This window comes from Dioscorea cayenensis, chromosome 15, assembly GCF_009730915.1.
Source record: "Dioscorea cayenensis subsp. rotundata cultivar TDr96_F1 chromosome 15, TDr96_F1_v2_PseudoChromosome.rev07_lg8_w22 25.fasta, whole genome shotgun sequence".
Classification (NCBI taxonomy): domain Eukaryota; kingdom Viridiplantae; phylum Streptophyta; class Magnoliopsida; order Dioscoreales; family Dioscoreaceae; genus Dioscorea; species Dioscorea cayenensis.
The window spans coordinates 1,498,032-1,517,755 of NC_052485.1; the positions used below are offsets into that span (position 1 = coordinate 1,498,032).

Below are 19,724 nucleotides of genomic sequence, written 5' to 3' on the forward strand. Positions count from 1 at the left end.
AAATGATAAGAGTTATCATTTACTTGACCTAGTTAGTTCACTAAGAAATCAATAAATTAATTAGAATTAAAATAAGGGTGACTCGCTCCTTGCCTTATGCTAATTAAAATATTTCGTGGCAAAGGATTGTATGAGGTTGCGATAGGTTCCGTTAATTCTCGAAATTGGCCTTCATTTAATATTGGGTAATCGTATTATCTTGCTAGAGAATAATTATGATTTATGAGCATTAAAATTGTTTAAGCTCATTGCCAATATTAAATGCACCTACAAGATCGTACACTAAGAATGTCGGGATCAAGGTTCAGTATTTGTTACTTATTGGACCATCTATATAGGGTTTTGGTGAAAAGCCTAAACCAGGTGGAGCGAATAGCTTATTCGGGTTGGGTCTTATTAAGTGTTGATCCAATCTAATCGATTTGGTTAATAAACTTGGTTTAATTAATCAAGTAAAGAAGAGATTCCTAATTTGATTAAGAGTGAAGGGTTTTATTGTAAATTAGGGTTTTGGGTTTCCAATATAAATATATGGTCTAACCCTAATATGAATAGAGAGAGAAAAAGATAGAATGATTGAGAGATTGTCTCTTAAGAAATCCTAGCCGCCACCCACTCTTCTCCCTTGGCCGCCATTGTCGGATCCCGCCTGTCACACCCCGACCCGTGGGCCCACAGAATGTGACAACCGCCGCAACGATCCCGAGGAGGGATACCTCGCCACTCAACCCTCGGAACGTCGCAAGGCTGCCCAATACACTTGAAATTCCACAATATCTAACACAGATATAGAGTAGACCACAACTAATGCAAGGGTTCTTAAGATACAGAAATGAATACATAAATATTAACAAGAAGTTTACATTAATGTAATTAATACACTACAACTTAAGAACTAGGAAAAATACACAAATAGTTAAACTAGCTACCCTAAAACAAATTCTTACCATGCACTTCACATCGGCATCGCTTCACTCAACTGATACCGGGGGAAAGGGAAGAGGGGGTGAGCAACTAAAGTTACTCAGTGAGGGGAGGTTAGCACAACTTTAGCAGAAATACACCAACGGCAATAATAATAAAAATAAATCATCAAAATAAATGCTTTACCAAACAATACTAGTTTAGAAACATTATTACATATAATAGAAGTCTTCAAAAGAATTAAAATAACATAATAATACCGAGAAAACCCTTTTTACCCCAACTAGGGTTTACAACACAAAAATCATAAAACATGGTTTCAAATACAAGTAAAACAACCAAATGTCATGGTTTTAAAATAACTAAGCACAATCCCCAACACTCACCCAGCATAACGTGGTCTAGAAAACTCTCTAAACCTTCGCCGTAGCATGGCTAGGTTCAGAGCCACCAAGGTACTCATGCCCTTGACGTTGACCCATCAGTTCACCGGTTGGTGACTCAGCTACCCGATGAATATCCAGTCAGGGCTCTACACTCCCACCTGAACTGCCCTCGTAATAATCAACCGGTCAGCACGCCACCTCAATAGGTTGGCCATGGAGACCGCCTACTGCAGTAGCATATCACCATACAATCACCACAATAAACACAACTCCACTCGGAGTGCAAAAGCCATCCATATCATAAATCAATAACACCTTGGCCATTTGCACGAGAACAAGATAAACACACAAGCAAAGCTCAAGCTCTTAACACAAATTAATTTACAAATCCCAACACAAGAAACAACATGAGAATCCTTTCCTTTCAACAATTCAAAATGAGTTTCAAGCCTTAGATTTCACAAAATCAATGATTTTCACAACAAATCCCAAGTTTCACACAAAACAAGGATTTCGCAAACTCATTGAAAGATATCGATTACAAATCCAACATTAACAAATTAAATACCAAATAAAACATTCAAGAATTTTAACAATAATAACAATCATTAACCAAAATGCCAAACAGGTAAAAACTAATAAAGATTTACTTAAACCATGATAGAAACCAATATAAGTATATGTATATATATAGTTATCGGTATTCTTCTAATAAAGCTATGCTTTTCAATCCCACTCACTGAATTAGCGATTTGTCTTCCTCGCAAGCTAATCCTCGGTTAAATCTTTACCTCGAGCCAAGACTTTTTTTTCCTTGTCAAAGCACAACAATAATTAGCAAAACTTAAATCAAACAACAAAACCCTAAGTTTTCTAACAAATAACCCTAATTCGATCCTAGGATTGGCTTAAAGCTAAGTCTAAAGGTTACCAATGAATTTCGAGGAGTTTTAGCTTCACTCTAATCCAAAGAAATCAAAGAAACAACTAACGATTGTCGGTGCTACAGTAACTTCGTGTTGCTACAGCAAACCGCCCTTATGCTATGATTTCCTCACAATTTACAATACTAAATCAAGAAATTTCTTCACAAACATTCTCATACATGAATCACAAATCATTGGCTTCAATTTGAGCCTATAAACAACTAAATCCATGGAGAAATCTAGGTTTTTAAAAAAAATTCTAAAATTAAGGAAATACGAGAAAAATTACGGGGTAAAACTTAGATCAAGGGTCATACCGTATTCAAGAGGATGGGAGAAGGAGAATGGAGGCTTTGGTTCGCCGTAAAACCTCGCCAGAAAATTTTTAAGAAAAGAGTAGGGTTCGGCCAACACAAGGAAGGAAGATGAAGAAGAAAGGAAGAAGGGTTTTAAGAGAAGAAAATTCGTGCTGCTACAGTAACAGACTGCTACAGTGTTGGATTGAAAAAAAAAACTACAGCAATGGGCTAGTTCAATCTACAGTAAAAACTGGCTATAACACTGCCGCCGCGCCTACATTCCCTTTTCTCTTGAATCTCGGGTGCTTGCTATTCGAACCAAGAAACAAGTGTTGTTTCTTGAGGTATTAGCATACCTGCTTGATTTCCAGAGGCGTTCGTGTGTACGTGATAGTAGAGGGAAGTCGCTATTTGCAGTCCCATTTGATTTCGGAGAAACAAGGGTGTGTTGAGAATCGTTATCAAAAGAAAGGTATAACTTTTAACTATCTATTTATTTAGAATTTAATCCTAGTTTTGGCATGCGCTAGGGTTTTATCATGTTTACTTGCTATTACAAGTTTTGTTATCCACTGCGTTTTGGCATGTATTTTTCGCATGATAATTCCCTTGTTAGAGTGATAATTAAGATTCTAACATTGAGATAATCATGAATATTGGAGCAGTCTGGAATTACTTCCAATAGAGTAGATATCTCATATAATGTGCCTGAGTGAAAAAGATTCTCTGGGGCATTTAGTTGTTGGAAGAATTGTCTGATATTTATCCAGGGAGAAGTACAGTCATTAAAGAGAGATGACCAGAGATCTTTAAGGGGTTGCCCAGAGTGCCATCTATTAAACCATAGAGAAGTGTTAGAACCACTTTTGATAGTTTTGGAAATGCAAGAACGAAAGGGTTGTAAGGTGGTGTTAACTCTTACCCAGAAGAAGGATTTATTTCTGGGTAAAGTGTGAAATAAAATTCCAGTTGAGCTTCTAATTAAGTAATTGGCTTTGATGATTTTAGACCAACTGCTATTTGGGTTGCAAGAGAGCTTCCACCACCATTTCCCAAGAAGAGCTTTGTTGAATTCCTAAAGGTTGAGTATTCCCTAGCCACCCATTTTGCGAGGTCTACAAATCCTATTCCAACCAACCAATCTGATCCCTTTGGATCCCAGTTCTGGTCCTTTCCATAAAAAATCCCTTCGAATTTGATATGTTTCTTTTATCACCCAAGCAGGAAGTTTGAAGACCAACATCTAGTAAACTAGAACTGTTGAAAGTACTGAATTAATGAGGGTTAGACAACCACCTAGGGATTGATAAATTGCTTTCCAAGGTGTGAGCCTAGAACGAACCATTCCAATGAGTTTCGTCTAGTCTTGACATCTTGGTCTTCATCCCGAAAGAGGAACCCCCAAGTAAGTAATAGGAAGACTGTCAGATGTAAAATTTGGTTGAAAGCCATAATTTGTTGAATACAAGCAACTTTTCAAGTAATTTATAGAGAAATCAGAAGACCCTTCAAAGAGATAGAGAATTAATTCGATGGTTTGGAGATCTTCTTGTCCTCCTACTGAGAAGATTACCAGGTCATATGCCTGTTGTAGGTGATAGATATTTTCAGCTTGGTCCAAAGAAACACCCACTAAAACTTTGGATCTAAGAGCATGAGTAAACATTGCGCTCAAGACATCTGTTGCCAGTGTGAAGAGAAGAGGGGATAAAGGGTCTCCTTGTTGAAGACCTTTTTTACAACGAATATAAACCTGGGTTGTTTCGTTAATGATAAACTAGGTCTTTGCAAAATTAAGTATAGTATGAACCTAAGTTAACCATCTAGGTCCAAAGCCCCTGGCAGCAAGAACTTCAAGTAAGAAGTTCCAATCTAAAGAGTCAAAGGCTTTTGCGAAGTCTACTTTGAAAGCATAACAAAATAGTTTCCGTTTTTGTAGATTGAAATCACTTCTTGAGCAATAATAATATTATCGGCTATGCATCTTCCCTTGATAAAACGTGATTGAGATTCATCCACCAGATTACTAATCACTATGCTTAGACGAGAAGCAAGGATCTTGGAAATGATTTTACAGGTGGAGTTGATATATTAGGCTAATGGAGTGAAAGTCAAAAACTTCTACAGGAGCATTTTTTTGGCTATAAGTGTGATATGAATCCAATATGTAAACGCTCATAGTTAATTGCTCCATCATAGAAGTCTTGACAAATTTTTATTATTGAATCTTGAAGGATGTTCCAAGGTTTCTGGAAAAAGAACATAGGAAAACCATCCGAACCTGGAGCTTTATCAGCATTTAAGTCAAATATTGCTCGTTTTATCTCATATATTGAGAAAGGTAGCACAAGCTAGGAGAGATCGACTCTTTCATTATAGTCAAAAAACTTTTTCCAATCTAGTAGGAATCTATTTGAAATGGGAGTACCAAGTAGTGTATGAAAATGACCATTGAAGATTGGTATAATACTAGAATTGGTCCCTCTGCTTTTTTTCTCTTTTCCCTTTTGATCCCTCTACTCAGAAATACTCCCAATTAGTTCCTCTACTCTTGAAAATAGCCCAATTTAGTCCCTCTACACTTAGTCTCTTCCCATTTAGTCCCTCTACTCTTGAAAATACAGCCACTAGTTGGCTCATTTTAGAGTAAAAGTGATTAAATAGAACCATTTTCAAGAGTAGAGGGACTAGTTGGGAGCATTTTTGAGTAGAGGGACCAAAGGAAAAGAGAGAGAAAAGTATAGGGACCACTTCGGGTATTATAGCTTGAAGATTCGACCAATTTGTTGATCTCCTTCAATCCATTGTCCATTGTGACAAATACAAGGTATATGGTTTTTGTTCCTCCTTCCATTTGCTATTTGATGAAAAAACTTTGTATTTGAGTCCCCTTTTTTGAGCCATATGATTTTGGATCTCTGTCTCTAGTAAATTTCTTCTTGATTCAGAATAGAGAAAAGCTCTAATCTAATTTGAGAAAGTCGATTGGACTCTTCTTCTGTAAGGGTTTTACTTTCACTAATAATGTCAAGGGAATCTAATTCTGCGAATAGGTTTTTTTTTTTGAGAAGGTTGGAAGCTCCAAAGCTATCCTTGGACGGAATATGAAGTTTAAATTTCAGATATGCTAGTTTTTTAGAGTGAATAAAGGCCCCACAGCCTTTAGGATTGAGTTCTGCCCACCAGTCATGAATTAGATTTTCTATTTGTGGGGTGGTATACCAGAATTTTTTAAATCTAAATTGTCGAGATCGTGGAAAATGTTCTCCAAAATCCAGACAAATAGGAGAGTGATCTGACCCAAACTCGATCGGTCTCGATTGTCCATTGATCCAAGTAAATCTTCACCCGTTCATAGGAGTATCGATAAGGTTAAGCTCATATAAGAGATTTTGGGAAGTAGAAATATCTCTTGGATTGATATCTCCTATGTTTTTATCTTCTAGGGTGAACACAGTGTTGAGTCTCCACAAATCACCCAAGGAATAGAGATAAGATTTCTTATAAAACAAAGTTCATTCCAGAAATCAAATCTAATGGAACGAGAATTTCGGCCATATACACTGGTGCAAGCCCAGTCAGTGTTATTAACTCTGTTAGAAAATCCTATTGTGATGGAGAAAGTTCCTTTATGAATTAGAGATCCATTAACTTGAGAGCGATCCCAAGCTATAATGATACCTCCAGCTATTCCCAACGCCGGTACGAAATCAATCTCCAAGTTCAGCTATGAAGTTCTTGAAGTTTGGAATCTTGTAAACAAACTATGTCTACTTGAGAAGTTAAAACAACATCTTTAACTAAGTGGTGTTTTGAGGGTCTGCCAAGACCTCTAACATTCAAGCTTAGAATTTTCATAGAAAAGAAGTAGATCTAGTTATCGGATCTCAAGGGAGATCTTGGGATTTTAGAGAATTTTGAAGCTCTTTCTGCTTCAAGAGAATGAATAATGTCTAGGTATTTATTCTTATGATTAGGAGATCCTAGAAATTTTATGTAACAAGAATTGCTATAATTGAGAAATTGAGCATTAGACCAGGAAGAAAATATAGTATTAAGAAGATTAGGCGACTCTTCTCGAGGATCCTCAGGTACTTCTTCTTTGAAGATCTAGGAGGGTGTGGAACAAACCCCTCGCTCTTCATTCTAGTGCCCAAAAGGTTTCTTGGGCCTGCTGCTCCTTCTAATTTGCCTCTGAACATTGAGCCGGGGAGTTGTTCTCGCAATATTCCTCGTTATTCCCTGCTTTCCTCTCGGGTTCTTTTTCAACTCTATAAGAATCAGGTAGAATATCAAGCATCTGATCATCTTCCAGATTAGAGGAGTGTTGAACATTTTCTGATTGAATAAAATTTCCTTCTTCTAGAAAATGGTCATAGTCTGCAATTTCGTCCTCTAGGAGATCCTCATCTTTTCCCCAATCAAGAAGTTCTTCATCAGAGGGATCATCTAATGGAATGTTCTGAGGGGATGGATCTTGAGAATAAAATTTGTCAGAGTAAATGCTTGGAATTAAAGTCCATTCACCTTGAAATTATATCCGTCTGGAATTGAAATTGTCGGTGGAAGAAATTTCAAGTGAGTTGGTAAGATATATTCTAATGGTTTATTTATTTTTATAAAAAAATGAAAAGAAAATTTTGTTCATCTATAAAATATTTATATAGAAGTTGAGGTTTTATAAAATTTACAGACGTCTTCAAGGTAATAACTCACATGCGATAGAGATATTAAAAAGTGTTTGTCACCTTTATCAAAGAAAAAAAATTAGTTGAGGATCTCTAGAACTCGATCACTATAAGAAAAATAACCTAGTTAGTTTTCTTAAAAAAAAATCAAATATGTAATTTTAATTTTTTTAAGTAAATATAAAAATTTGTAATTTACATTTTTAAAAATAAAAAAGTAATTATTAACTTACTCTTTAGTTTATTTAAATCGTAATAAATATATAGTCTATCACAAAATAAATAACCTAGTTGTAATTTTAACTCAGTGTTTTGTTTCAACGGAAAAATATATAGATAAAGATATTCTCACAGTTTAATTTATTAAAACTGGTGCTTGGAAAAAAAAAATTATAAAATTAGACATATACCTTCAAAAAGTTTCATATTTCATATACCTCCTAAAAACATGTTGAGATTATATATATATATATATATATAGCATATATAGTAATTAATAATTAATGGCTAATGTTTTATTTATTAAATTATTTTATAAAAATATTGAAAATCTGCCTCACTGAAATGTCTTGAAATTTTTTTCCCTTAAATATTTTTTTGGGTATATAATTGTTATAATAATATAAAGAAAAATATATTACTAATATAAATTTATTTTATAAATGGTAATCACTCTATATATATATACCCTTTCTATATCAATTGATTAAAGTCCATTATATATGTAAAAATATTTTTTTCCCTAAAAATCCTATTTTTTAAGTTTAATTCTCAATTTTCTAAAAATGAATATTTCAAATGATTTTTTTTTTTTTAATGGGATTCGAAAGGAATTTTTTTTAAAAAAGGTAGTATATGTATTTATATACATCCTTAAAATCACCGCTGGAACTGGATAAGCACGGCGTTGTCACGCGGTCGAAACTTATCAATGATCGGGAAAAACCCTTGCTTGGGTTTATCTTTGACTTTGTTAGCCAATGACGAGCCCTGCTTTCTATATCTTTCTTCTCTGTTTAAAACGCTAATTTCCCCCAAAATTCCCGCTAAATTTCGTTGATTTCAATTCAACCACTATGAAAAGCTTCGATCTTTGATCGAAATCCTACTCATAGAGGGAAAAAGTTGGGGCCTTTTCACTGTTTGGTATCCTTTCTAGGGTTTTGTAAGCATGCTGAGTTTGGTGGCCTGAAGATGTGGCAGGGGCTGTTTCTTTGAGTCTTTGTCCCAAGAGAAACAGCCAGCCAGGGATTATGGTCGATAGTTATCATCGGATTGTGGACGAAGAGGAAGATCCCTTGTTTATTGGATTTTGAGGAGGTTTTCGGAGTTTGGGATGAGCAACCGTAGTGTCCAGAAGCCGCAGGGCGCCGTGTCGAGAAGTGGCAAGGGTAATGGATTCTTTTCTCGTTGTAATTTTTCGAGCTATTTGAGGTTCGTATCTTCGGGTGCATCTACTGTTGCTTCCACTGTTCGATCGGCGGGGGCTTCAGTAGCTTCTTCGATTGTTGGCGATGGTAATGATTCCAGACGTGATCAGGTAACATACAGAATTATTATTATTTTTTATTTTTTGTAAAATTTTTTGCTTCACTTTTGTAACTGAAGACTTTTTATGGTTTCTTTCTTATTAATTGGCTAAGAGTTGAATTTTGAATTTGATTGTTTATTAAAATTAATAGTAAGCGAATTTTAGATAGTGATTTTGAGAAGTTTGGTGATGTATTAATTGTAGATTTTCTATCAAATCTTTTGATGCATTGACTCTTTTAGTATCCTCCTTTTCTTGGCTTGTGTTGCATGCTTAGATACTTGGCCATTGCTATGTTCCACATTGTCTCTCTGTTTAGATACTTGACCTCTGCCATGTCTACGAGAATTTTAAATGTTGTTCCTTCTACATGACTGTCAATTATGTAAATTAAATTCTCTATTTGTTATCAGAACTCTAGGTCTAATTTGTTAGAAGAAAGGTTAATTTTTGTTCTGAACCTCCTGACTGGGAATTGGTGTTACTAGTCACTGGGATTATGAATTCATCTTACATCCTTGGGTATAATAGTTCTCCCAGCATTTGCTTGTGCGGTTTGTATTAGCTCACCATTTAATTTCCTCACTTTCCATTACTAACTACTGCTTTGCACTAAAAAAGGTGCACTGGGCTGGATTTGACAAGCTAGAATATGAAGGTGTCCTTCGGGAAGTCCTTTTGTTGGGTTATCGATCTGGCTTCCAGGTCTGGGATGTTGAAGAGGCTGATGATGTGCGGCAACTAGTATCCAAGTATGAGGGATTTGTTTCTTTTCATGCAAATGCTAAAAAAATCCAGCCCCATCAAGGAGGTGTGGAGATAAGTTTTTAGATTCAAGGCCCCTTTGGTAGCTGTTGTTGGAGATGGCTCTTTTTTTCTGGAAGTTGTAACAGTATTGATGCCTTGGGATCTCCATGTAATGGAAGTATGGACAGTCACCTGGAGCTTGGGAATGAGAACTTAGGTCAGACATTTGTTTGTTTTTTTATTCTTTTTAGGACCCATGAGTATGCACATCTCCTGAAGTTTCAGTCAGCAATTTATACTATAAGGTGTAGCCCTCTGATTGTAGCTGTTTCTCTGGCTTCCCAGGTAATGTTTTTGTCCTATTATCTTCCCTCAACAAAAATGAAATTTTCATATGACTAGACTAAGTCTTTGTTCAATTTTGCAGATATACTGTTTTCATTCTGCAACTTTGGAGAGAGAATATATTGTATGCACCCATCCTATAGTTTCAAGTATCAGCTATGGGCCACTTGCTTTGGGCTCAAGATGGTTGGCTTACTGTGGAGATCCAGTTGTTGTTTCAAGCATTGTTCGTGCCATCCCACATCAGATGACTCTTGTTACAGGTTTGCCAACATCTCTGCCAAATGGGGAACCAGATGGCCAACTTTGCCAAAGAATCAACAAGACAACTTGCTGCTGGTATAATGACGCTTGGGGATAAGGGATATAAGAAACTCTCCAAGTATTACACTGAGCTTCTGCCTGATGGAAATATTTCTTTGAAGCATGGAAATTCAGCTTTGAAAACAAATGGTCTGATTAATAGGCAATTACCTGCAGGAGAAAAAATATTGGAACGGTATGAAGTTACACATTTGGTCTTCTATCTGATATAGTCAATGCTTGTATTTTTGTCTGTTGGCAGCTTTAGCTATCAAGTACCAGATATTTTGTTTTGATAGTTAATGTATTTTTTTCCTTTTTACCTTTTGTTGTTGTCGTGTTTTTTTTTTTTGGCAGTTTATATTGTAATTCATGGTTCTTGAAAGGACAATGGAACCGTTGTTTTCTTTTCTTTGTCGTACTGTATCATATACTAAGATTCTTCAAAGTCGCAGTTTTATTTGCTGAACACATGAGAAAAAAGACGTGTTCTTTTGGTATAATTTTTTATTATTATTTGTTTACTGAAAATTTTTCTTTTGATTGTTATCTGCAGGTTATAGTTCGTGATGTGGTATCTAAGTCTGTGATAGTGCAGTTTAGAGCACATGAAAGTCCTATTTCTGCATTGTGCTTTGATCCTACAGGGACTTTGTTAGTGACAGCTTCCATTCGTGGTCACAACATCAATGTTTTTCATATAATAGTCCCATGTCCAAGTGGACGTTCATTTGGATCTGATCCAGTAGGGACTTGCACGCATCTGTACAGGTTGCAACGTGGCATCACAAATGCGGTAGATTTACCTGTCTACATTTTGTTTTAATTTGCAAGTTTTTCCTTTGTTGATCTAGCATTCATCTGTCATGGTTTTCAGATTATTCAATGCATCAGTTTCAGCAATGATAACAAGTGGATAATGGTCAACTCTTCAAGAGGAACAGGTCATTTGTTTGCAATACCTCATTATGCAAATCTCCACTTAAATGATATGAAGGATACTGCTAACAGCTATAGATCGGACCTGATATATAAGGTGTCAGTGGATTGCCCAAATAGCTCATGCTCGCTCAAGAGTTGATCAACAAGGCCTTCGCCCTTCTGGATTCCCAGTAACATTGTCAGCTGTGAGTAGACTAAGGAATGGAGTTAATGATTGGAAAAATGCAGTTACTGGAGCTGCTGCAGCAGCTACTGGGAGGGTTGCTCTCTTTCTGGGCCAATGGCTTCAATCTTCCACAATCGCAAGAGCTTTGGCCACTACACACATATCAATGAATTGAAAACAGAGTATTATTTACTTGTTTTCTCTCCAGTTGGATCTATCATACAGTATGCCTTGCATGAGTTGAGCAGGGAGGATTCCGGCCTTGATTTGTCTGGAATAAGTACAGCTTCTCTTGTGTCAGTGCAAGAAAGCAACAAAAAAAGTTTGTTGTTGAAGCATCCCTGAAAATGGGATATTTGCCATGCACGAAACGGAAGAAATGAGGGAGATGATTTTTATGCTTATTGTGAGCAAGTTAATGGAAAAAACACTTGTCCTTTTCAGACAGGGCTCGGAAAAGGAACTAGCCCTGCTGGTAGTTTTCCAGATATGAAAGCAAAGCTTGGTACTGAGAGAAATCATCGCTCATATATTTCTGAGGCTGAGTTTTTGACACATTCAGCTTCTCAACCATTATGGGCGAAGTCTGAGCCTAAGGTACTTAATCTGTTAAATTTGAGGAATACTTTCTTAACGTTGATTGAATTTGAACATTTACTCACTGAATATCATTCTAGGTATGTTTTGAAGTTATGATCGATGAAAACTTAAGCCTGGATGGTGATTCATGTGATGGAATTAAGATAGAGAAGATCTCAACACACAGGATTGAATTCAGGTCGAAAGTTCTTGTGCCGTTATTCCATGGTCACCAAATGCCACAATTTCCACAATCAAGGTGTGCTTTCAGTGTTTGCATTTATGTTTCTCCTTTCTTGTCATAGATGAAAATAAGTGGATTTAATTATGCCTTCTGCATGTTAGAAGTAAAAGTAGAACAAATTTTAAAACTGAATTCTCATCAACATTGATGAATTATTTGAACACACCTTCATTTTGATGGATATTACCCTTTCATTTAGATAAATGTTAGGATTGGAACTAGTTCAACTGACCTATAATTTGGGTCTAAAACGTTTTTTTTTTTAAAAAAAAAAATTTGCATATATGCTTGTTAGACCTCAATTTTCCCTTAAGGTTGAATAGTGACTTGATGAACCAGTTGAACTATTGAAAGCAATTGTTTTTTGGGAAAGAGGAGCGGGCGAACCCACTCAAAGACACCGTGCGACGCATGATGCCTCGTGAATAAATGGGGATGGGGCCGCGCTCACGTGGGCGCTGGAACCACCCATACACAACCACTATTCACAACTCCAAGAAATGTGCCCTCAGCCGAGAATCGAACTCTCACCACTCGGTGAGAGCTCTTTCGGCGACCCGTGTACCAATAGACCCAAAGGTCGTTGGCAACTATTGAAAGCAATTGTTCATTTCATGTTTCTTTGGTTAATGCTTGATTTCAGTTGATATAAGATCGGCCATGATTTTATTGGTTAAAATATATTTCTTGGCCTAGGTCCCATGCTTCGGATAATGATACAAGTGCATCATTGCTAAGCAATGAGTCGTTCTTATCAGAAGAAATGAAGCCTTCTCTTAGAAGCTTTTATAGTTCTTTGAATTGCGTGCCAGAAACTGCTGCTGTGACTGAGCTTCCTGGGGGATTCCAACAGAATTGTGTTGGTAATTTTCAACTTCCAGCTGAAACCAATGAGAACAATGTAAATAACACCATCCATCAGTACTCAAATAATCATGAAGGCATGAAGCAGGAGGCCAAAACCGAGGCCGTGCTCCAGAGAACAAACACAATGGATAGTGTTACGATGGAGTTTCATTTTGACAATTACAATGATAACGAGATTGATTAACCTCAACCAGCATTGTTTACATTCATGTATATATATATATATATATATAAAGTGGTGGAATTGACTTCAAAGGGAGGAGTCATGCCACCAATAAAATCTCCATTAATTTGTAAATAATGATTGTTTTAGTGTTGAATTATTGTTTCAAGGCTTTGAGGTTGCCACATCAGCATTATCCACTTCCATTCAGCCATTCTCGTCCTCAGTTAACTCCAAACCATGAGATATGTGGCTCTCGCTTGCACCACGCCAGTGTGAATGGGGGAAGCAGAGCCCAAGGCGCCGCTGGCGCTGGAGGCGATGGCAGGGGCATTGCAGCGCCTGGTGGTGCGGAACGAGAAGCTCTTCATTGACGGAGAGGAGCCAAAACTGGGGCCAGAGCCAGAGGGAAAGCGGCGTGGGCTGGCGGCGTTCCGTGGTGCACGGGCGCCGAGCATCAGCATCGCAACTTATCTTGAAAGGATTTACAGGTACACATCTTGCAGCCCATCGTGCTTCGTGGTTGGCTTCATTTACGTCGACCGCATGGTTCATAAAGATCCTGGTTCTCTGGTTGTTTCGCTTAATGTCCACCGTGTCGTCCTCACCAGCGTCATGGTTGCTTCCAAGGTCCTTGATGATGTGTAAGCCTCTTCATAGTTTCTCTTTTGTGTACTGATTAATAAGAGCCTGATTTGTATTGAAGTAAAGCAGATGAGAATGATATATTAAATATGAAAGGCAACTAATTAAGTGTTTGAGATAACAGGCATTACAATAATTCATTCTTTGCAAGAGTTGGAGGTGTGAGCAATGCAGAGCTGAACAGAATGGAGCTGGAACTACTGTCACTGTTGGACTTTGGGGTGATGGTGAGCTCTCGTGTGTTTGAGAGTTATTGCTTTCACCTGGAGAAGGAGATGGCCTGGAGTGGAGCAAGCCAGAAGATTGAGAGAACTATCATTGATTCTCTGAATGTTGAGATTGAGACTCCAGAGAATGACAAGACAAAGAGCTTTCCATCTCCTCCGCGGAAGTCCTTGGGTTAATGTTGTCAGTCTTCGGAGTTGTTTATAGTTACAGGTTTTCTGTTTCTAAACCTTGAGTAATAGATGAAGAAATACAGCTTATTTGAAGTTATTTTAGTTTTCTTAAAATACTAGATGGTGAATTGCTTGTTTCTCGCTTTATCTAAAATTTTTCCAATCATACACGCTATATATATATATATATATATTTAATAAAATTAGATAAATTATAATTTAGTCAAATAAAAGGAACAAGTACATATATAGCAAGGAACATAAGTTGAGAATATCTTAATTTTGTAAAAAAAATTAGTTATAATAATAATTATTATTATTTATTTAGTATGTTACTCTAGTGGATTTTTATTTATTTGTCTTGTTACTCTATTGGTCTTTTGTTTATGTCCAGTACTTTATTTTAGTGTTTTTTTACTTTTGGTTTTTCTTTTAATATTGTTAGGATTTATTTTATTAAAAAAATTATTTTTAGTAAGGGGTTCGAAACAAATGACTTCCAACTCTTTCTTCCACCTTTTTAATTTCTTTTCAGATTCTGCTTTTTCTCATCCCCTAATGAGTGATAAAGCTAGCTTCCTACTTTGTTTCTTGTTTCGTTGTCCTTTCTTTTCAGCTTGCTTTCTTCATGTCTCGCTTCTTTTTAATAAATTTCATGCTTATCCATTTTTTATTTGACTTCTACAACACTGAAAAAAATAAAAAGTAATATATGTGTGAAATTATTACTTTAAAAAACAGAATCAATTTGAAATTGTGCTTCCAAAGTATTTATAGCAATAATAAATATGAAAGCTTCTGTGTTTATAACAAAAATAAATATGGGAACTTGGGATGTCTTCTGCCAACATTCTGTCTCTTGTTTCCGAATCTCAAAGCGATGGTGATTTCAGTACGACAGTTTGCGAGCTAAGATTCAAGCTCCATGGCGGATCCCAAGGTTCTTGGCCTTCTCTGAGACGTCGGCTGCTGCGCCGGTACCTCTCCAATGGCGTCGCCGCCTTCTTCCTCCTCCTCTGACTCCTCTCGCGACGAGCTCGCAGATCTGTTGCAGCGCTTCATGGAATCCATCGCTGGGTTCTCTGCCCGTCTTCCTTTCCCTGTGGATCGCCAGGTTTTTTTCTTTCCGATCAGCGTTCCAGCTTTAAAAAATCGAACTTTTGCCAACAAGTCATGTTTCTTCTTTGGTTTAGTAAGTGTCTCGGATGAGATGTATGCGCACACTTCTTTCAGTTAGTTTTCTTTCTTGATTTTGTTGAATGTGAAAGAATCAGTTGATGCGTGTGTTTATTTTATTTTATTTTTTATTTTTGTTTTTATCGCTAAAAGGTCTGATTTTGATGTAGATGAAATTGGTTTTTTTTTTTTTCATTTCTGTTTTTAATTTAGAAACTCCAATGGGTTGCTATTAATCGGATGTGTTTTGATTTCGTTCATACTTTCGCACTGTGCTTTGAACTTGCTTTAGTGACTATATTCTTCGTGCATCAATCCGCAATCTGCATCCGAGTAAATCAAAACTAACTTTTTAGTTATTTTATGCTGCTATCTTGTGTTCATGAAATTATTGATGCTGTGATGAATGTATCATGACCATTACTATTTTCTGTTTTTTCATTGTTCCGCAATCTGCATCCGAGTAAATCAAAACTAACTTTTAGTTATTTTATGCTGCTTTTTTTTTTTATCTTGTGTTCATGAAATTATTGATGCTGTGATGAATGTATCATGGCCATTACTATTTTCTGTTTTTCATTGTTCCGCAATCTGCATCCGAGTAAATCAAAAACTAACTTTTAGTTATTTTATGCTGCTATCTTGTGTTCATGAAATTATTGATGCTGTGATGAATGTATCATGACCATTACTATTTTCTGTTTTTCATTGTTCCGCAATCTGCATCCGAGTAAATCAAAAACTAACTTTTAGTTATTTTTATGCTGCTATCTTGTGTTCATGAAATTATTGATGCTGTGATGAATGTATCATGACCATTACTATTTTCTGTTTTTTCATTGTGCCAGAGACTTCATTCAATTGCCACTGTTGTTGTCCTTACTTGTTCAATTGTGTTTGCTTGGAAGTTTTTGAAAGCTCCCAGGCAACATAGAAGAAGGCAGCGGCAAGCGCCTGAACAGTTTCATGCTCTTTCTGATGCTAGTTCACACCCAAGCACAATGGTTCAGGGCCTTGAAGCTTTCTCCTCTTCTGGTGGTTCAAGAGCGCATGATGTTGTTGATGATTTCTTTCAGGCAGCAAGCGTATTCTCTTTTGTTATTCATTCTGAAATACAGAAGGCTCAAGTGAATTTTAGTTTTTGACAGTTTTTTTTCATTCTCCAGCTGACCATTCCACAACTTGTTCAGCAAAAGTTTTTTGAAGGCCGGAAGGTAGTTTGGTTTCTCCCTAGCTAGCTTTTTCTCCTCTCCTTGGTGAAGGCCATCAACCTTTGTTTACTCATGAACTAAAAACTGTGATACTCTAGTTTCAATTTTGATTGGGTTTATGATTGTGTACAAAGGATGAAGTAAATAGTCTCAAATTGAATAGGTTACAGAAAGATCCTGTACTATGACTTGGACTTATCCTTTATGGGGCAAAGCAGTAACACAAAAATCTTCCTATTTTACTGGATGAGCTGTTTTATTTGGTGTTTTACGTTTGTAATGCCATATGTGGAATGACAAATAACACTGACAAGTGGAAACTTAGCATTCATATATAAGTACTCTCAATCTGCTTGAACTCTAGTTGCATATATAGACCTTCTTCGGAGGTGTTTTCAAATTTATTTGAGTGTGACCATCTTGAGGACTTATGCTCACCACTAGTGACGGTGAAAGTTTCAATGCTGTATTGATATGATAATAATGTTTTTCCAGGTTATTGTTTCTTGGTAGCATCCAGTTTCTTCAGAGCTTTTGCTGCTAGGCAATCCATAATGTCCTGATTTGCCACCATTTTCTGAGGGCGAATGCGTTGTGATTTAGCTGCCTTTATCAAAGTTTGAACCTGATTCCAGCCTGAGCATCTTTGTGTAAATCCCTGAAGAAACTGTAAAGTATTGAGATTGTGTCGCTGCACAATATTGTAGAAAACTGCTATCAGGAAATGTGTGATCTTGATCCTGCATGATATAGTTTGAGTTCCATTCTTCTCCTTCAAACATGATCTGTAGCAAGTAGTATGATTTTCTTTTGTTTGTGATTGTTGCGAAGCTTAATTTCCTCTGATGGCTTTGGTGTGCACAGTGCTGTCCTTTGATTATAATTCACCGAAAGACACTGTACCGTGATATTTATATTATTTACCTAGCATACTGGACTTGGAACACACTGAACTAGGATTTTAAATGATTATATTCTTCTTATTCATATCACTCTTGTTTCAGCATATTGTTATGCTATGACAGGTCACATGCCGCTTGCTTGGTATTGTCCTGGAGGAGACCAATCCGGATGATCTCCAGGTTTGCGAGTGGTGATAATTTGGTTTTGCAATGGAGCCTATCAAGAGTAATTGGTTGATGATATTGTGATTTAAAATGGACAGAAAAGTGTCACTGTGAAATCATCTGTGCTTGAGATCCTGTTGGAGATGACAAAATGTTGTGATCTTTATCTTATGGAAAGAATTTTAGATGATGAAAGTGAGGTATGTGACAATTGTTTTCTTCAATTATACTTATCATGATTCATCTTCTGAAAGTTAAAAATGTATGATTTTGATTGTAAATTGCTTTCTAGAATTCATATACTTAAAGTTTACCCTGTTTTCTGCTCTTTCAATAAATGGCAAGGGACATAAGTTGCTTTTCTTTACTTTTGCAGGAAAAGGTCATATCAGCTTTGAAAGATGCTGGAATTTTCACATCTGGTAGTTTCGTAAGTGATAAGGTGATTTTTCCACACACTTATCTCTTGATCTTGAAATGAAATAATTAGTAGATTAATCTATGTGCTATGTCATTATTTGGAAGTGAGTATTTCCTCCATGCATCTGTTTTCATCTATGTATATATATTCTTAAAAAGTTTGTTATACCCACAATGATATATTCTTATTCTATGAAATCTACTTATCCAATGGCAGGTTCTCTTTTGTAGCACAGAGAATGGGCGTGTGTCTTTCGTTAGGCAACTCGAGCCAGATTGGCACATCGATACAGATTTTGAAATAGTTTCTCAATTGGCTGTAAGTTGTACTTTTATACCTCAACACGCTCTTGTATATACAAGGATTGCATTCCCTAATAAACATATTCTTGTGACTTTAGTATGCTTACAACAAACATCTTCTTTTAATCCAAACATCAATGTGTATATATAAAGTTACTGAAGTTCATATTATAACACTTTAAAGCTCAATGATATAGTCCTGTTTTTCTTGTCTTCAGAGGTTCATCAAATATCAATTGCACATTTCACTAACCAGACCTGACCTGCCAGCTTCCAATGTCTTCTGTTCCACAAGCTTGGAGCGGTTCATTGGAGTCCCTGATCATTGCTAATGGGTAAGCACTTTGATGAAGTTCATGCATACAAAAACCTTCCATATGTCCTGAAACTGTAGGTAATGTGGAGTCACTAATTTCTGCTAACTATGACATGAATATATTAACTGTTTAATTAGATGTTGCATGCTTTGAAATACCCAGTATAACTGCGTTACTAGGCCATGCTTTCTGCTATAATTTTCACTACCATTTTGGTTTTGCAGATAATGAACCATTTGATAATTTTCTTTCAGCACATTGGTTCCTGCTATTGTTATTCAACCTCATGCTTTATGGTTCTCTGCTTCCATTTATATTTACTAGATTGAGGTCATGGCTATGTGGAATTTTTTTTTCAGTGCTTTTTTCTGGACTTCTGGCTTAGTGTCTTGTAAAATTACATTACAATCTGGTGAGATGTTTGTGACGCTACAATATGGATCATTCTATGTGAATCATATGACAACCCTTGTGAAATTTATAGTCTCTTTTGCAAATTTGAACAGGGTACAAAGCTTATGAAATCATTCCATATGAAGCGGTAATAACAAGTACTCACTTCCAGTCTTCTAAATGACCTCTCCTATAACTGGTGATTTTTAGGACCCTTTGTATGGTTATCCTCATGGTTAACACTTGCATGCATTGGTCGAAATCTTATCATCCTCGGAGGACTCACATAATAAGATATGAGCTTGAGAGCATGCCTAATCTGCACTTGTATCCTTCCAGAAGGTTTCTTGTTTTGTGATACTAAATCTATGCCATCTTCTTGTTTGGTAGGTCACCTTCAAATGGCTTAAATCAATATGTTGCAATTGCATTGCATTTATAGCATGGTCTACATGAAGAAGATATCCTTTTTTACTGCCTCGTATATGTAAATCCAAGTAAGAAATCATCACTTAATTTGTAGTCAATGCTTGATAGCAGGCACAAATAACGACCAAAAGATTGCACACAGAACAAACACATTTTATTTTATTTTATACAAAAAACAAATACAACTTCTCAAGGTTCTCATATAGATTTCAGGGAAGAGACTATAGGGAAAGAAGTACACACTGAACTCTTGGT

The 19,724-nt window shown here is 36.3% G+C and overlaps 4 protein-coding genes across 7 annotated transcripts; all 4 read left to right on the forward strand.

Annotated features, from left to right (window-relative positions):
- The first annotated feature begins 8,211 nt into the window (after positions 1 to 8,211).
- On the forward strand, positions 8,212 to 9,585 carry LOC120277218 (autophagy-related protein 18g-like). Its single transcript, XM_039283972.1, has 2 exons — positions 8,212 to 8,763; positions 9,376 to 9,585. The coding sequence occupies exons 1-2, from the start codon at positions 8,560 to 8,562 to the stop codon at positions 9,583 to 9,585; spliced, it is 414 nt and encodes a 137-aa protein (XP_039139906.1). The 5' UTR covers positions 8,212 to 8,559.
- A 32-nt stretch (positions 9,586 to 9,617) lies between these two features.
- Positions 9,618 to 11,230, forward strand: LOC120277219 (autophagy-related protein 18f-like). Its single transcript, XM_039283973.1, has 6 exons — positions 9,618 to 9,640; positions 9,753 to 9,846; positions 9,929 to 10,185; positions 10,327 to 10,345; positions 10,706 to 10,945; positions 11,027 to 11,230. The coding sequence occupies exons 1-6, from the start codon at positions 9,618 to 9,620 to the stop codon at positions 11,228 to 11,230; spliced, it is 837 nt and encodes a 278-aa protein (XP_039139907.1).
- Positions 11,231 to 11,608: 378 nt separating this feature from the next.
- On the forward strand, positions 11,609 to 14,251 carry LOC120277101 (cyclin-U1-1-like). Its single transcript, XM_039283849.1, has 4 exons — positions 11,609 to 11,854; positions 11,935 to 12,095; positions 12,777 to 13,754; positions 13,880 to 14,251. Exons 3-4 carry the CDS (start codon positions 13,390 to 13,392, stop codon positions 14,157 to 14,159), a joined length of 645 nt encoding a protein of 214 aa, XP_039139783.1. The 5' UTR covers positions 11,609 to 11,854; positions 11,935 to 12,095; positions 12,777 to 13,389; the 3' UTR covers positions 14,160 to 14,251.
- Positions 14,252 to 14,981: 730 nt separating this feature from the next.
- LOC120277096 (peroxisome biogenesis protein 22-like) lies at positions 14,982 to 18,665 on the forward strand. Of its 4 annotated transcripts, XM_039283844.1 has the most exons (9): positions 14,990 to 15,113; positions 15,152 to 15,267; positions 16,178 to 16,414; positions 16,496 to 16,543; positions 17,566 to 17,622; positions 17,706 to 17,807; positions 17,984 to 18,049; positions 18,245 to 18,346; positions 18,549 to 18,665. In XM_039283844.1, exons 2-9 carry the CDS (start codon positions 15,214 to 15,216, stop codon positions 18,660 to 18,662), a joined length of 780 nt encoding a protein of 259 aa, XP_039139778.1. In that variant the 5' UTR covers positions 14,990 to 15,113; positions 15,152 to 15,213; the 3' UTR covers positions 18,663 to 18,665. The 4 variants fall into 4 exon arrangements, with proteins under 4 accessions (XP_039139777.1, XP_039139775.1, XP_039139776.1 ...); XM_039283843.1 differs by having other exon boundaries at positions 14,982 to 15,267; positions 16,238 to 16,414; XM_039283841.1 differs by having other exon boundaries at positions 14,985 to 15,267.
- Positions 18,666 to 19,724: the final 1,059 nt, after the last annotated feature.